At 34.7% G+C, this 16,254-nt stretch overlaps 1 protein-coding gene across 1 annotated transcript; it reads left to right on the top strand.

The window, feature by feature from the left end:
* Window positions 1-502: 502 nt before the first annotated feature.
* LOC127107660 (coatomer subunit beta'-2) lies at window positions 503-13,760 on the top strand. The gene is made up of 24 exons (XM_051044969.1): window positions 503-742; window positions 1,008-1,028; window positions 1,192-1,253; window positions 1,455-1,509; window positions 3,024-3,060; window positions 3,184-3,509; window positions 3,613-3,744; window positions 3,857-4,005; window positions 4,421-4,489; window positions 4,781-4,931; window positions 5,023-5,088; window positions 6,371-6,559; window positions 6,862-7,002; window positions 7,297-7,371; window positions 7,505-7,681; window positions 7,848-7,939; window positions 8,023-8,139; window positions 8,750-8,864; window positions 9,004-9,075; window positions 11,062-11,258; window positions 11,352-11,445; window positions 11,518-11,624; window positions 11,730-11,862; window positions 13,202-13,760. The coding sequence occupies exons 1-24, from the start codon at window positions 740-742 to the stop codon at window positions 13,382-13,384; spliced, it is 2,763 nt and encodes a 920-aa protein (XP_050900926.1). The 5' UTR covers window positions 503-739; the 3' UTR covers window positions 13,385-13,760.
* Window positions 13,761-16,254: the final 2,494 nt, after the last annotated feature.

Raw genomic sequence — 16,254 nt, 5'->3', positions numbered from 1 at the left:
ACGGTTTTGCGGATAATATTGATTATTCCAACATCCTTTATGCTAAGTTGATGACGATATACCATGGTTTGCGTATGGTCCGAGAACTTGACATTAAATACCTAATGTATTATTCTGACTCCAACTTTGCTATCAAACTTATCTCAGAGTCTATTAATGTTTGACATCACTATGTTGCAATTCTTCACAATATTAAAAAGTTTCTCTCTAAGAAATGACGAGTTCAAATATTTCATACTCTTATGGAAATGAATGTTTGTGCCGACTATCTTGCAAAACATGTGGTTGATAATGATGACATATCGATATTTTGCAGAGTCTCCTTTTAGAATCATCACTCTCATATCTAATTTTCATAAAACATTATATTCCAAATAATTTCATGTTTTTTTTTTTAATTTTCCTTTTCCTACTTGTAAAAAAAAAACAAATTCAATTAAAATAGTAATATATAGTTTTAGTTTTTACTACCATTATATAGGTCTCAATTTTGATTTTCCATTCTTTCCTTACATTGCACTTCACTATCTCATTTGTTGATTCATTGGTTGTCCCAGTGGCATTATCGTAAATCCACATCACAACTGCAAAGCATCACTCCCTTCTTTCCTTCTTCCCCCATCGATTTCATATCTGTACTCTGCTCTGCTCTTCTAGGGCTCTTCCAAATTCGCTTCTGGATCTTCAACGAGCTTTCTCATTCTCAATCAAATCTAGCTAGTTTCTCCAATCTTCAGAAATGGTAAGTTTCCTCATCGATCTCTTTCCCCAACCATAACGTTTCACCGTTCACAATAACCTTAGATCTGGAACTCGCTTGCTTCGATTTCATGTTTTTCATATTACGCTTTTTTCCACTCTTCGAATTTCACTTCCTCGTGCTTCTATAATTGAAATTGGATCTGCCTCATGATTTTGCTTTGTTAGTTCAACAATTTTAGTTAATTTGCGATCTATTCTAATGTGTAATTGTGCATTGACTCCTTTTTGTTTGATTGATTCTGCAGCCTCTCAGACTTGAAATCAAGGTACTTTTGTTTTAGCTTTTGATTCGAGTTTAATTTTTTATATTTGCTCGCTGAGAAATGTTTAATTAGCTATGAAGTAGATTTCTCAGCAACTAAACAGAGTGCAAATGTTTAGATTTCTGATTGATTAAACTTATGTTCTGTAATTTGATAATTTGATCAGAGAAAGCTTGCACAAAGATCAGAAAGAGTAAAGTCTGTGGATCTACATCCAACAGAACCATGGTAATGTACCTGTGATTTCTTCTTTGGAATTAGTTTAATGAGATGAAACTAAACTTAAAATTCTAAGCCATGTTTATATTTTGTTTCTTGTTTTCTGGAATTGGTTTCATTTATTTGGTCTTTCTCAAGTGTTCCATCTATGTGAATAGTGGATACTTGGATTTTTTGCTGAATTGCATCATTTTACCATCATTAATGCAGGATTCTAGCGAGTTTATACTCCGGGACTGTCTGTATCTGGAACTACCAATCTCAGGTGCGTCAATTTTTATAATTCAGATGTTTTATATTGTTTGACGAAAGTTGTTCCATGTAGCCGACCTCACTTAGTGGGATAAGGCTTGTTGTTGTTGTTGTAGATGTTTGTTAAAACTTAGAACATATAAGGGAGGGAATTACGAAATATAATTGATGTATGTTGATACTTGAGTCAGACACGGGTGTTTGTTGATTTGTCTCCAGACAAGCTACCATTTGCATTCTGATTCATGAATGAAGAAAACTATTGTTACAACTTTCTTCATGTTTAGAGCAGCCACATATTCTTTTTCTTTCTTTTTCTTTTTTAAGAAAAAAACTAGTGTATACTCATATTACACGAAAGTGTTGTCCAAAATGTCAGCGTTCTTCTAAAGTTTTACTCCTACTCCTCTCGTTTACAAGTAAAATACCCATGCACACTCTAATTAAGAATTTTAGTTAACTGATACTATCTTAATGTAATCAACAAAGTAATTCTATTATCCAAACTGCCCTTTATTGGAAAACGAAAAATTAAATCATATTAAACGAAAGGTATATTAGGAATGACATCATTTTATGTGGTAAAACTAGTTAAGATTTGCTTATATTTTAGACCACCAAATGAGTTTTTATTTATATTAGATACCGGTGTAGTATTTGATTTATCTACCTTTGTATATTAAGTTACAAATAAATAAATAAATTCCTTCATCTTAAAACTGGTCCTCATAGACCTCTAAATTCCTTCATATTAAAACTGGTCCTCATAAACCTCTAAATTTATATGAAGGTAGAAGGAAGACTCTGACTCAATACATGTAGCAAGTTCTGAACTGTAGCAATTTATATTGTGATCTTTTAGTAAATAAAACAGCTCATTCAGTGATCTTTTCTGTTGAAGACTTGTCAGAAATTACTGTAGCATTTTATACTTATAAGCATATCTAGACTGGGTAGTGTTTTGTAAAACTACCCCAGTAAATAAATTGATTGGAAGGAATTCCCAAGAACATTAGCACAAGCGGCGCCAAGTTCCTTTGGGCTGACCTGTTTGAACCTGGGTTAAAATTCCTAATAGGCTGATTTACCTCCTCTTTGTTTATCTTATCATTTCCCTCCCCATACCATGTGATTTATTTGGGCATTTTGGTTGATGTACTTATTCGTGAGGAGGTGCATTTTGTTAGTTGACCTGTTTGAAGTACATTTTCTTAGTGTGGGGAGGTTTGTGCTTTTTTAGATTTTATTATCAGCATTGACTACAATTTTTTTGCCCCTCTTATATATCCAAAGAAGATATATCACTGGCTAGGAAGAATTTAGCTCTTGTACAATTGTATATTCTGCATGTTGTATTTTGCTGGTTCCACTAATGTTCTGTGTGTGGGGGGGCGTATACTTCTTGCTTTTTCTATCATAGATTCAGGGATACATTGTTTCACAGGCCTTTCTTTGTGCAAACATTCTTTATAAGTTTCTATAATAATTTTGCTTGTGCAATTAACTTCAATTTTTTTTCTATTTCAGACCATGGCTAAGTCTTTTGAGGTTACTGAGTTACCTGGTGCGTGAGCTTCTTTCAGTCTGCTTATTTCATTGTTTCTAAATCTGCCTCTTGATTCATTTGCTTGAAGCCATTGTTTTCTTCATATATTTGATTGGTCTTAAATATATCATCGTTTTGCAGTTAGGTCAGCCAAGTTTATTGCACGGAAACAGTGGGTTGTTGCAGGAGCAGATGATATGTTTATTCGTGTATATAATTACAACACAATGGATAAAGTTAAAGTATTTGAGGCACACACAGATTACATTAGGTGCGTGGCTGTTCATCCTACCCTTCCCTATGTGCTATCGTCATCTGACGATATGCTCATAAAGCTCTGGGATTGGGAAAAAGGCTGGATCTGTACCCAGATATTTGAGGGACATTCTCATTATGTCATGCAAGTGACATTCAACCCTAAAGATACAAACACCTTTGCCAGTGCATCTCTTGATCGGACCATAAAGGTTTAGATGTGTTCTTTTCATCCGATTTTTCCGGCATTTTTATTTATTTACATGTGTCAATGCAATAATATTATGCATAAACATCATTATGTTCCCCTTGCAGATATGGAATCTTGGTTCTCCTGACCCTAATTTTACGCTGGATGCCCATCAAAAGGGAGTTAATTGCGTTGATTATTTTACTGGTGGCGACAAACCTTATCTAATTACTGGTTCTGATGATCACACTGCCAAGGTTTGTTTTCTGTTTTTTGTTTTCTTTACTCTTCGTCTACCCATTGATTTGTTTTCCTTTATGTGTATGTATATACACAACAATTAATAGTCCTATATAACATGTGAAACAGGTATGGGATTATCAGACCAAAAGTTGTGTCCAGACTCTAGATGGTCACACCCACAATGTATCTGCTGTATGCTTTCATCCTGAACTTCCTATTATCATTACTGGCTCCGAGGATGGTACAGTCCGCATCTGGCATTCAACAACTTATAGGTATGTTGATGCTGTTCACAGAATACCGAGTTGAGTTTTGTCTTATTCTATTTGGTACATTCCTCATGCTTTTTTGTGTCATGTCATCACTCTCTTATAGGAACTTGAATAGTTTGTCTTTGGTTGACTTTTGTTCTTAGAATGAGACCTCATCCAAATTTGTCCTTTCATTAAAAAAAACTATGATACTATTACTTGTTGCGTGAGCTATCTTATGATGACTATTATGTCCAAATTTGACATGCACTTGAGAATTGACAATGTTAAAATTCTGACTAGTAGAGACTAGATTGTGTTTTCTAATTCTTCTATCATATTATGTTTTGTTTACTTTTTCCATGTTACACTTGAGATTATGCATATATTCTAGTCAATTTTTTTTTTAAAATGTTATGGCGGTTGAATCTGCTTGCAGGCTTGAGAACACATTGAACTATGGTCTCGAAAGAGTTTGGGCTATTGGATACATGAAAGGTTCACGTCGGTGAGTTTTTGGTTTTTAAGAAAATATCTGCAAGTAATTTCTGAGTTTCATACTTGGGCCCTTGAATCATTTCATTTTCACTGAGACTACAGTGTCAAGTATGGCCTCTAAAATGAAGTATTTATATCTGATTAGAAAACATTGTTTTCTTTTATATTTCATGCGATCCTGTTTGCTTTGACCTCTCGATAGATGCAGAGTCTCTTTCACTTTTTCTTCTCTTAAAAAATTAGTATCTTTCTGTTTGATCCCCCATCATGACCTACATTACCAAATCATCTATCTTTGTAGGGTTGTGATTGGCTATGATGAAGGAACTATAATGGTCAAACTTGGCCGAGAAGAACCTGTAGCTAGCATGGACAACAGCGGGAAGGTCATTTGGGCTAAGCATAATGAGATTCAAACTGTCAATATAAGGAGTGTAGGAGCAGATGTGGAGGTATGTGCTTATTTACTTGGCAGTATAATATGCGAGCAAGAAATGAAAACTTATTTTTTTATTAATGACAGACAAATACTGTGCTTTTTAGATTGCTGATGGAGAAAGGTTATCGTTGGCTGTTAAGGAGTTGGGCACCTGTGATCTCTATCCACAAGTGAGTGAATACCCGTTATCTTACTATTTTGTTTCCTTATTTTGCATTACCTATCTACGCAGTTGTCAATTGTGCTCACGTTGTACAACCCTCTTAACAGATTTTAGGAAACAAGCATATTTACATTATTTAGCAATTCAGGCATTTTGATATATTTATCTCAGCTTCTTTATTTTATTTCTTTTCATTTTTATTAAACCTGGCCATTTTTTAAATATTTTAATACTGTATGCAAAAGGTCTGTTATTGTTTTATAGGATTCAATTGGTCATCACCATTCCTCTGCAGTATATAATCTGGTTATTAATGAGTATTTTCTAAAATAAAGTTCAGGTTTTCCTTAATCAAGGTCTGGGAGGATGATAAAAATAGGTGCTGGGAAAGTTTTTCCCTCTTACATGTTTCCATCCAGCTTAACTCGGATTAGTTAGGGTTTAATGTGACTTTCGAATGCCAGTGATCTCGACCAAAAAATATTATTTAACTTCTGAGTTGTGAATTCAAAAGTTAATGACAAGAAATATGGAACTATCATTGTGTAGTCATTATACTTTCGAAAATGAGCTTAATCCAGGTTTTTTGGCTTCAATTACCATTTTTAATTTGTTTCTTCATGTATTTTAAGTCAACAAACCGAACCGGTCATCAAACTGGTGAGGGTACTGGGTCACTGGTTCATTGGTCGAACCACTGGGTCACTGGTCGAATTGCATGACTAAACTGGATTAACCGGATAACTCGGTTGAATAAACTGATCTCTATAACAAAACTATATACTAGTTATTAAACCAGTATGACTCGATCTCTAAAAAAAATACCCCACCTACAAAATTTCAAAATATTGTAATTTCACAAGTTCATTCTTTAAATTCAAATTTTAAACATAATCATCACACACAACAAAATAGTACAATGTACAAATCCAAATAAATTTTGAATAAAGTCTAATTGCAATATATACTGAATAACAAAATAACTTGTCTAATAAATTTATTTCTAAGGAGGGAAAGTTGTTTCAAATAAGTTTTGAGCAAGTCTACTTATATTTTAATTTTACTTTTAAATTTTTTTTATCAAAACGGTGTCGTTTTGTCCAAGAAAAAAAACAAGCATTTAACCTGCCGGTTCACCGGTTTTGGCCGGTTTCCACTGGTTCAATAGCTTATCCGATCCAACAATCAGACCAGACCGGTGACCCCTCCGGTTCCCGGTTCACCGTCCGGTCCGGTCCGGTTTTTAAAAATGATTTTGACTGACTTGTGATTTTCTTTTTTATATTCAGAGTTTAAGGCACAATCCAAATGGGAGGTTTGTTGTTGTTTGTGGAGATGGTGAATTTATTATATATACTGCCTTGGCATGGAGAAATAGGTCATTTGGTTCAGCTCTGGAAATTGTTTGGTCTTCGGATGGAGAGTATGCTGTAAGAGAAAGTACTTCAAAGATTAAAATTTTCAGCAAAACTTTCCAGGTTTGAAGTTCACTTCGAAATACTCCTATTTTATCCATTTTGTGATTGAAGATCAAAATGACGGTAACAACCAACTAATCCTTAATGTTTCTTTAAAATGCAAGTAAAATGGGTCTGTTTATTGATTTTCTATTTATGGAAAGGACCAAACAAAAATAATTATGCTGGCAATTGATTTTCCTAAATAGAAATCCTGACTTGGTTCTCAAAATAAAATTCTCTTATTGCTTTTGCTGTCTGCTTACTCAAATAAGTTTTCTCTAGGATGTTTTAATTGAAGTCAAGATGTTTTCCTATTTTAGGAAAAGAAGAGTATCCGACCGACTTTTTCAGCAGAACGAATATTTGGTGGTACTGTATTGGCAATGTGCTCAAATGATTTTATCTGCTTTTATGATTGGGCTGAATGCAGATTGATTAGGCGCATTGATGTGAATGTGAAAGTAAGTGCTTTCATGCAGTGATATCTAGGGTCTGTTTGGTTTTTATTTTATTTTCTGTTTTAATTACAAATATGGCACTTTGTATCCTATCTTCAAAGTTTTATATATTAAACAGTGAAAATAATAAAAGTTGTTTCCATTGTTGTGAAAATGATTGGACATTTTTGTGATTAAAGTTGAAAGCAATATGAAAACAGAAAATTTTCTACAATCAAACTGATCCCTAGCTTTTTTTGTTTTAGCCTAGCCCCCTTCTTTTTTCTTGTAAATTTTCTTATTTTTTCGTTGGGTCAGAACCTCTACTGGGCTGATAGCGGTGATCTAGTGGCGATTGCTAGTGATGCATCATTCTACATTCTAAAGTATAATGTGAGTTTTCTGATTGACCTGATTTTCTTATAGTTTTTCGCTTTCTCTTAAGGGATTATGCTTTCCCTATCTATTCGGTTGAATTAATATTTGGTGGTGAACCATGGTAAACATTTTATTTCTACTGTTGCAGCGTGATGTTGTTTCATCATATTTAGATAGCGGGGGATCTGTGGATGAGCAAGGTGTTGAAGATGCTTTTGAGCTCCTTCATGAAATGAGTGAACGTGTCAGGACAGGGGTCTGGGTTGGGGATTGTTTTATCTATACCAATTCTTCTTGGAGGCTTAATTACTGTGTTGGTGGCGAGGTATTAACTCTTTCCTTTTAGCTTCAAAGGAACTCCATATTTATTTATTGAACTCTTTGTAATTATCTTCTCTTTGTCGTAATGAATTTCTTCTTATATCAAATAAATAAAATATTTGTTGAATACAAGGATCATATGAAATCTGTTGGTTCATAAATGAATATAGGTAACAACAATGTTTCACTTGGACCGTCCAATGTACTTGTTGGGATATCTTGCCAGCCAAAGTAGGGTTTATTTGATTGACAAAGAATTCAAGTAAGTGGGACAACTGCTTGCATTATTCATAATATATTGTGATGTAATCTTGATTATTTTTCTTTTTTCCGACTGTTCTTCAGTGTTGTGGGCTACACGCTCCTTTTAAGCTTGATTGAGTACAAGACTCTTGTGTTGCGTGGTGATTTGGAAAGGGCTAATGAAATTCTACCATCAATTCCAAAAGGGCATCATAATAGGTAGTATTTACTTTTTTTTTGGGTTTCTTTGTTGCATAATGACCTTTCCTTTCATATTTTGTAATTATGTTTTAAAGAAATGCTTTACCTTCAATGGGTTATGCTGTATAAAATTATGAAAATGTACTTACTGAAAAACAGAATGCGTATGTAGATAATTGTCATGCACTACATGCCCTTTCTATCTTTATGCACAAATTGTTCTGGTCTGATCCCGAGTAAAATGTCAACCTGCCGTGACATAAAAGTGGATCTTATATGGTTGAGAGAGAGTCTTTTGACATTTATATGATATGATTATAAGCTGTTAGTTTGCATTTTTGGTTTTGCAAAGGCTATTATTAATTTGCATTTTGTGGCACTTTGCTTGTTGCCTATTTTGATATGTTAGTCTAGACTCTATCTAGTCTGCTTCCATATTATTTATCATTGCTTGGCACGCTTTTATGATTATAATGTATAGTCTTGTATGGGATATGTAGCGCATATTCTTTATATGTTGTAGATTTATAATATATTTCTATTACACACGGTGTTACTAGGAAATTAGTTTTATTTTGTATTACAAATGTTGTATCCATTCTAATTGCAATACTTGTTTCTATGGTAGTGTGGCTCATTTCCTGGAATCACGAGGCATGATAGAGGATGCTATTGAAGTTGCTACTGACCCTGAGTACAGATTTGATCTTGCCATACAGCTGGGAAGATTAGAGGTTGCAAAGGTAAGTTCTTCTCTCTGATTTGTATTACCTGGCTTGCAAAATCTCATAACCCGGCCATCCAATTTTCTTTATTTCTTGTTTTAATGAGTTTAATTTGTCAGTTTATGTTGGGAGTAATGTTCATCCTCTCTTTTTGCAGGCTATTGCTATAGAAGTGCGGAGTGAGTCTAAATGGAAACAGTTGGGAGAATTAGCTATGTCTAGTGGAAAGGTGTTTTTTCCCGTCTAAAGAATCCATGTTTTTGGTGTTTTCTGTAGTAATTCACTGAGCTGCATTCCTAAATGTTGGACTTTCTGCCTTAGCTGCGGTCCGCCCCTAGTCGCCTTAGTTGTGCCACTTTGGCTTGCCTCATTGCAGCCCTAACACCTTCATTGTGTTAGCTTTGAAGGGTTGGATTTAGTCCCACATTGCTAAGACATATGGCATGTGTTGTGTTTATAAGTGTGGGCGATCCTCACCTTACAAGCCAATTTTGTAAGGATGAGTTAGGCTCAACCCAAAATGTGAGATGGTATCAGAGTCTATCCTAGATCCATTGTTGAGCTTCCCGTATTGTCCACACTTCGGGCTCATTGAGACCCGAGCGTGAGAGGGTGTGTTGGACTTTCCGCCTTAACTGCGGTCCGCCCATAGTCGCCTTAATTGCGGCACTTTGGCTTGCCTCATTGCCGCCCCTAACACCTTCATTGTGTTAGCTTTGAAGGGGTGGGTTTAGTCCCACATTGCTAAGAGATATGACATGTGTTGTGTTTGTAAGTGTAGGCAATTCTCACCTTGCAAGCCGGTTTTGTAGGGATGAATTAGGCTCAACCCAAAATTTGAGACTAAATATTCACGTCCAATTTTATTTTAATTTATGAGTTGCAAATCTAAATATCCGTGTATATTTCCCACTGGGATGTCTTCTTCTTGGCTCTTTTTCCTTTTTAACTCTGCTTCTGTTTTCTTGCTCTATATTTTCTAACACAGTAGGCAATGCCAAACCCCTGATTAGAATTGCTTATACTCCTTCTCATAAGTCCACATGATTCATTTGGATTGACTTGCTTCCAAGAAGACCACCACTCGAAAGTGGAAATGTTCCACTCCACCAAACTCTCATTTACCTTCAAATACTCACATCTGGATCACCCACCTATAAGCCTCTCTCTTCTCATCAAAATTTGTAATTGCTGGACTGCTCCCTGCTCTCAGCCCTTCCCATGCTTCCATTATGATAGACAACAAATGCTTCTAGACTAGGATCTTTGATACCCCTTGAAAGGAATTGGATTGAACAAGTGAAACTGTAACACTATTTAATATTGAAATAGCCACTAAACTCAGAGGAAGAAAGCTTCTGTTGTAGTATAGAAATATAAATGGTAAATATGACGCTAACCATAAAAAGGAGACCCCTGTACTGCAAAAGCACCTAGTCTTACTCTCAGCTTTTCCCCAATTACCATTTGTAATCCTCTCATGCCTTTTTACAGTTACCCATGCCCAATCCCAGTGTACCTTCCCCTAATAATAGTGGGCCTATTAAGTACCTTGATGGTGTGTTGCAGAATATGGTCACATATGAGTTATTATATAGGTTTTAATAAGTTCCAATTAAATTTGTTTATCTGTGCTGTCTAGAAGTTGTGTTCAAATGCTTTGGCTTGGGGCATGTTTCGAGGATGGAGTTGTAAAATGAACAAATCATTTTATTTTGGAGCTTTCTTAAGTGATAGCATGGAATGGTCAAGTAGGGAACCCTACCCAGTCACTCTTTACCACCAGACGCCCATATTTTTATACCAATTTGAGTGGTTTAAAAAAAATATTTTCCTTTCTTTTTTCAAATAAAAAAATGTTTGTTCATGGTACCCTTCCCTTCTTTTGTTGCAACCATATCATTAAAAGAATGGTTGTGGAAACACCACATTTTTAGTCATCGTTGTTACTTTCGATTTTAGAACAATGTTGTGTGGCTTCCTTCAATTGCTTCAATAAATTAGTATTTTACTAAATCCAATTCCAAGTCAATCCACTAGGAAACAACACTCCCCTCCTCTTCAAAACTCCCAAAGATCTTCTTGAGCTGTAGGTGCTGACTCTAGTGCATGGTTAAGGCATTGAATATTTATTTATTCTTGTCATAACCAGTAATAGTTTTGAAGACCCTTGATGTTTGTTTTTTGCAGCTCACTGTATTATATGTTCTTGCAGTTAGAAATGGCTGAGGAGTGTTTAAAACATGCAATGGATTTGAGTGGATTGTTGCTTCTATATTCTTCATTAGGAGATGCTGAAGGAATATCAAAACTTGCAATTCTTGCTAAAGAGCAAGGAAAGAACAATGTTGCTTTCCTTTGCTTATTCATGTTGGGTAAACTTGAAGACTGCCTTCAATTGTTGGTAGAAAGGTAAAATTCTACCATTGTACTCTTTCATTAACGGCATTACTTAAATGGGTGGTGGGAGGGTGATTACACATAGCTGACTTATGCTTTTGGCAGCAATCGGATTCCAGAGGCTGCTTTGATGGCTCGATCGTATCTTCCAAGCAAGGTCTCAGAGATAGTGGCAATTTGGAGAAAAGATCTCGGCAAGGTAACTTCTTATTAACAGATAGGTTGTGACTTGATTAAATAAATTCTTAAATTTATTTGGCATTATGCACAGGTTAATCCAAAAGCTGCTGAATCTTTGGCTGATCCTGAGGAGTATCCTAATTTGTTTGAAGATTGGCAAGTTGCACTTGCTGTTGAATCTAAAGCTGCAGAAACAAGGTGTGTTGGGAAATGCGTAGTTACATTATTTTGCAACTTATATAATCTGTGTACTAAGCACTTCCAACATGTTTTTGACAAACTAACTCTATTCTTTTATTATAGGGGCGTTTACCATCCTGCAGAGGAGTATGTTAACCATGCTAATAAAGCACATGTCACCCTTGTTGATGCTTTCAGAAATATGCAGATCGAAGAAGGGGATCAGCCTCTTGAGAACGGGGACTCTAATCATGAGGTATACTAAATATAGGGTTAACACAAAACAAAAGTTATCAAATGTTCAACTTGAAAACTCGTGAAGAAAAATAAGGAGATAGAATGAATGCTTGATGGATTAGCACTCAGCAGATTTGATATTTATATACAATTCATGATTATTTTCATTATGAATGCTAGTAAATAAATGCTAGTGCAACTTGCAACTTCATAAGTAAATGAATGAATTAAATCACTGTACATGAATTTGAACCTAAGGCTTTAAATGATATACTATATTTCTAGCAGTCACTATGCTCTTTCCAAGGTTTCCCCTCAAGCTGGGGCATGCAAGTCAAAGGCTCCCCTTAAAGACTTCATCAAGATGTCTTCTAATTAATCATTTGAATTGACAAACCTGTGATGATTTCTTTAGACAAAGCAACAACCGATATCTATATGGTTAGTTGTTTCGTGAATGGGTTGGTTAGAAGCCTGATAACAGGAGTGGGATTGAACCCTGTCTATCCAAACTTGATAAGGAAAGCAAAATAGGAACTTCTAAATGCTCGGGTGAATGGTGATTAGCACTAGGAGTGTTCCTGGTCACGGGGACGAATCATTATGATCAACTTGACAACCCAATCAAAGGCGTCTGGTTTTCTCATAGTTTATGTTGAACCCAAACCAACCCAAAGTAGTTAAGTTTGGGTAACAGGTCCATGATTTCAACCCAACTTACGAAAGTTAATTATAACGTTTATTTTATTTTATATAGTTGAGACTTTTATGTTTTAATCTAGAAGTGTTTCAATTTAGTTCAAGTGTTGGAATTTTAAGTGATGGAAAGTGTTTGGATTTTTGTGGAAAAGGATGTCATTTTTTATTGGGGGATTTGAAAAATATTTTATAGTTCATGACCTGATATCCGGATCCAAATTGTTATGCTCGTCATCGGATTGGGTTGTTTGGGTTTGGCAGGAAGCTAGGGGTTTTGGACCCAAATTGAGGAAGTTTGATTGGTTCAGGTAAGTTTGATCTGACCCGACACAAAGAGACCTGAGTACACTTCTAATTAGCACTCCACAAATGTGATATTTTATACACACTTCATAATTAGTTACATTTATTATTAGTAGGAAAACATACTAACTATTACAACTTCCTTGATATATATGATAATTTGAACGAGCAAAATCACTTTACACGAATCTGAACCTAAAGCTTTGTATGTTCTACTGTTTAGTACTCTAAATGCTGTTTCCAGGAGTTCTCATAAACTAAACGTTGCTATGGAAAGAACAATTTACAACTCCTATTGATTGTCAATGTTTACATTAGACTGTTACTTTATGTTGTTTTATGCCCTCTTGTTGCAGTTGACCGAACAAAATGGAGAAGAGGATTATGCAGAGGGGCACGAAGAACAAAATGGAGAGGAAGGAAGCCAAGAGGATGAAGTTGTAGTGGATGCTGATTCTACTGATGGTGCAGTTCTCGTTAATGGTAATGAGGGTGATGAAGAGTTGAGTACAAATAAAGAAGGAGCCCTGTCAGCGTAAAAGCATCTGGTTGGAACAGTGAAAATCCAAATTTTGTCTCTGGTGATTGATTGTTTCTGATGTGCCTTCCCTAACTCCCCATTTTGATCACTAGCTATTTTTAATACAACTATTACCACCCGAGTCCTGCCAAATCTAGTTTTATTTTGTGTGTAACATATTCATATATTTTACCACAACTAGGCTGTATATTTAGGAAATAGAGAAGATATTATAAAATTAGGTCCATTGTCAGTAAATCTCCAAACTCTTGACCTATTTTCCCCCTAATTTTGTGCGGCTATTTTTATGATTTTGTAACATTTGTTGTTTGAATCATGTGGATATCATGTTAAATGTTACTCAAGAGATCAAGATCACAATGGGTTCTGTGTTATATCTTAATTCTCTTTTGTTTGTAGAGGTTCTGATAGAGTTCATTTCAACGCTCCAGGTGTGACTCAAAATTGTAGTCTTGTAGTCTAGTAGTAGTAGTAGTATGCGTTTGTAAACACATACTATGTAATTTTCCTTGCCAAGTTATTAGCCAATATTAAATGAACCTTTTTCAAAATTGCTTTTCCTTTTTAAATTTTGGTTGATAAGATGATTCTTCGTCCTCACTTGAAAACTCTACTTTGTTGACGGTTCTTGTACCGCATCACTAGGTTCCATGGCAGTCGGCTCCTGTTCCCCGGGATATTTTATCTCAAATGAGGATATAAATGTGTGGATTGTGCTTTTTTTTCAAGTTATGGGGTGTGGGCAAGGTAGTCAAAATTTGGGGTCGTAGCACGACGCATAAGATATTACCAAAGGGTAAAATGATAATGTGACATATATATATATACACTCATAAACATAAAAATTATAATACATGAACAAAATAACCTATAAATCACAAAATTTAACAAATTTAATTAATAATTCTTAACCATTGAATTTTTAGTTTAAAAAACTTTATTTAAAATAAGTAATTAAAAAAAATAAAACTAATCTAACAAACAAGTCTAATCATTTAAGATATGTATTCTCATATCATGAGATCGGAAGATTTTAAGACCCAACATTCGATCTTGGCTGAAATTTTGTTCTATGGAGATAGATGCTGGACCAGATATCTAAATAATGTGTTCAACATCTTAAATGAGAATTTAATAGGTAATAGAAAACAAGATGATTAATCCTAAAGCAATAAAGAACACAAAGTAATTATTAACCCATTTAGTACAACATCACCTATATATGGGAAGACTATCAATCCAAGAAATAAAACCCATTTCTCAATAGTATAAATACAAATAATCTTAAATGAACAATCCTTGTTCAATGTCTCTTCCTAATACTATCAATGTCTTTTTATTTAGGACTTCCTCTAAATATGAGAACGCCTATCACTTTCTCTCAATTACAACTCTAGTGATTAATGCTTTCAAAAGATTACAGATGTTGAATTACAACTAAACTAAATAACTCACCTCTATGCCTTTAAATATGTAACTTAGTCGCTAGAGAGGTGCACAAAAAATAACACAAATAAAAACTTAAAATAGAAACCCTAACACAAAGATCTTCAACTCTTGCGCACACTTTAAATGTTGGGTTTGAGTCTCCTTAAATAACAACGCAACTTCTGTTTTTTTTTCTCTAATGGACATAAGATCTGATCACGTCCAGATTTGTAGAGGATTATGTATTTCAAAATCTCTAACAAAAAGATTTGATTTGTTTTGCTTCAAATTTAAATATCTAAATAATTAAATTTGATCTTATTCAATCATGCCAAACAAATCTAATTAACACATTTCTAAAAGATATCACCTGATTGAAACACTACCGAAATATTCGCTCAGAATAACAATAACCATGGTCTGTTGACAAAGGTCAGATATTGCCCACATGGTAGAATATCGTATCCCACATGTGTCATTTTTTCATCAAAATATCGTGTACACTCCATGTTGTTTTGCATAACGCAACAAATCAAAAGGAACAACAATCTCCCTCTTTGAATTTTTGTTGCAAAAATAACTTTTGTAAATCTTCGAAGATAACACAAACTGCGCATCACAAGCATACCACAAACAGAACAAACAAAGCAAATAACGGCAACAGAAGTAACACATAAGTAAGGTTGTTGCTACACACTCAAAACATAGTTCACATACACATGCTCACAAACATAATGCTCACATAGAAGGCCATATGTTAGGTCAGATGTTCCAACATATGAGAATACAAACTCATCAGATGGGAGCATAAGAAAATCAAACCATAGCACACATCTATGCACATAACAACACAACATAATTCTCCTCCTTTTTGCCACAACTTGGCAAAGACATGAAAACAAGAAAAACCAGAGAAATACTATCAAACAACTTAGAACTGAGAACCAAATCTAGAGAATATCATAATAGATCTAGGATTTTTAAGGAGTTATTACAGATCAATAACAAAACAAAGAACATACAAAACTAGTCATACTAAAACAAAAGCACTTGGAATTATCAATCTTCAGACTTTCTATCCATACCAACCACCTGATTCAATGAAAGTAACCCAATCTTCATCAGTATTTTGAGTCAGAATGATGTGTTCAAACACTTATCTTCTTAAATGACTTCATCTTTGTTACAGACTTCTTTCCAATCACAGATGCTCCATCAGATGGTCCAACATGTGTTTCCACCTTGGTTTCATTCTTCTCAAAATTAGCCTTCTTTGACTCATAAGCCCTAGACTTCATAATAGTTGCTTTAGCTTCTTCAGATTTTTGACTCATATTGAAAGGAAATTGAAGAACTTGAGAGAAAGAAAAAGAGTAGTTTTTATGAGAACAATAGAAAAAGGAATGTAAATTGCTCTTTCTTATAATGAAAGATTAGTTA

The sequence above is a fragment of the Lathyrus oleraceus genome, chromosome 7 (genome assembly GCF_024323335.1).
Source record: "Lathyrus oleraceus cultivar Zhongwan6 chromosome 7, CAAS_Psat_ZW6_1.0, whole genome shotgun sequence".
NCBI lineage: Eukaryota > Viridiplantae > Streptophyta > Magnoliopsida > Fabales > Fabaceae > Lathyrus > Lathyrus oleraceus.
This window is presented reverse-complemented; position numbering and strand designations above follow the sequence as displayed.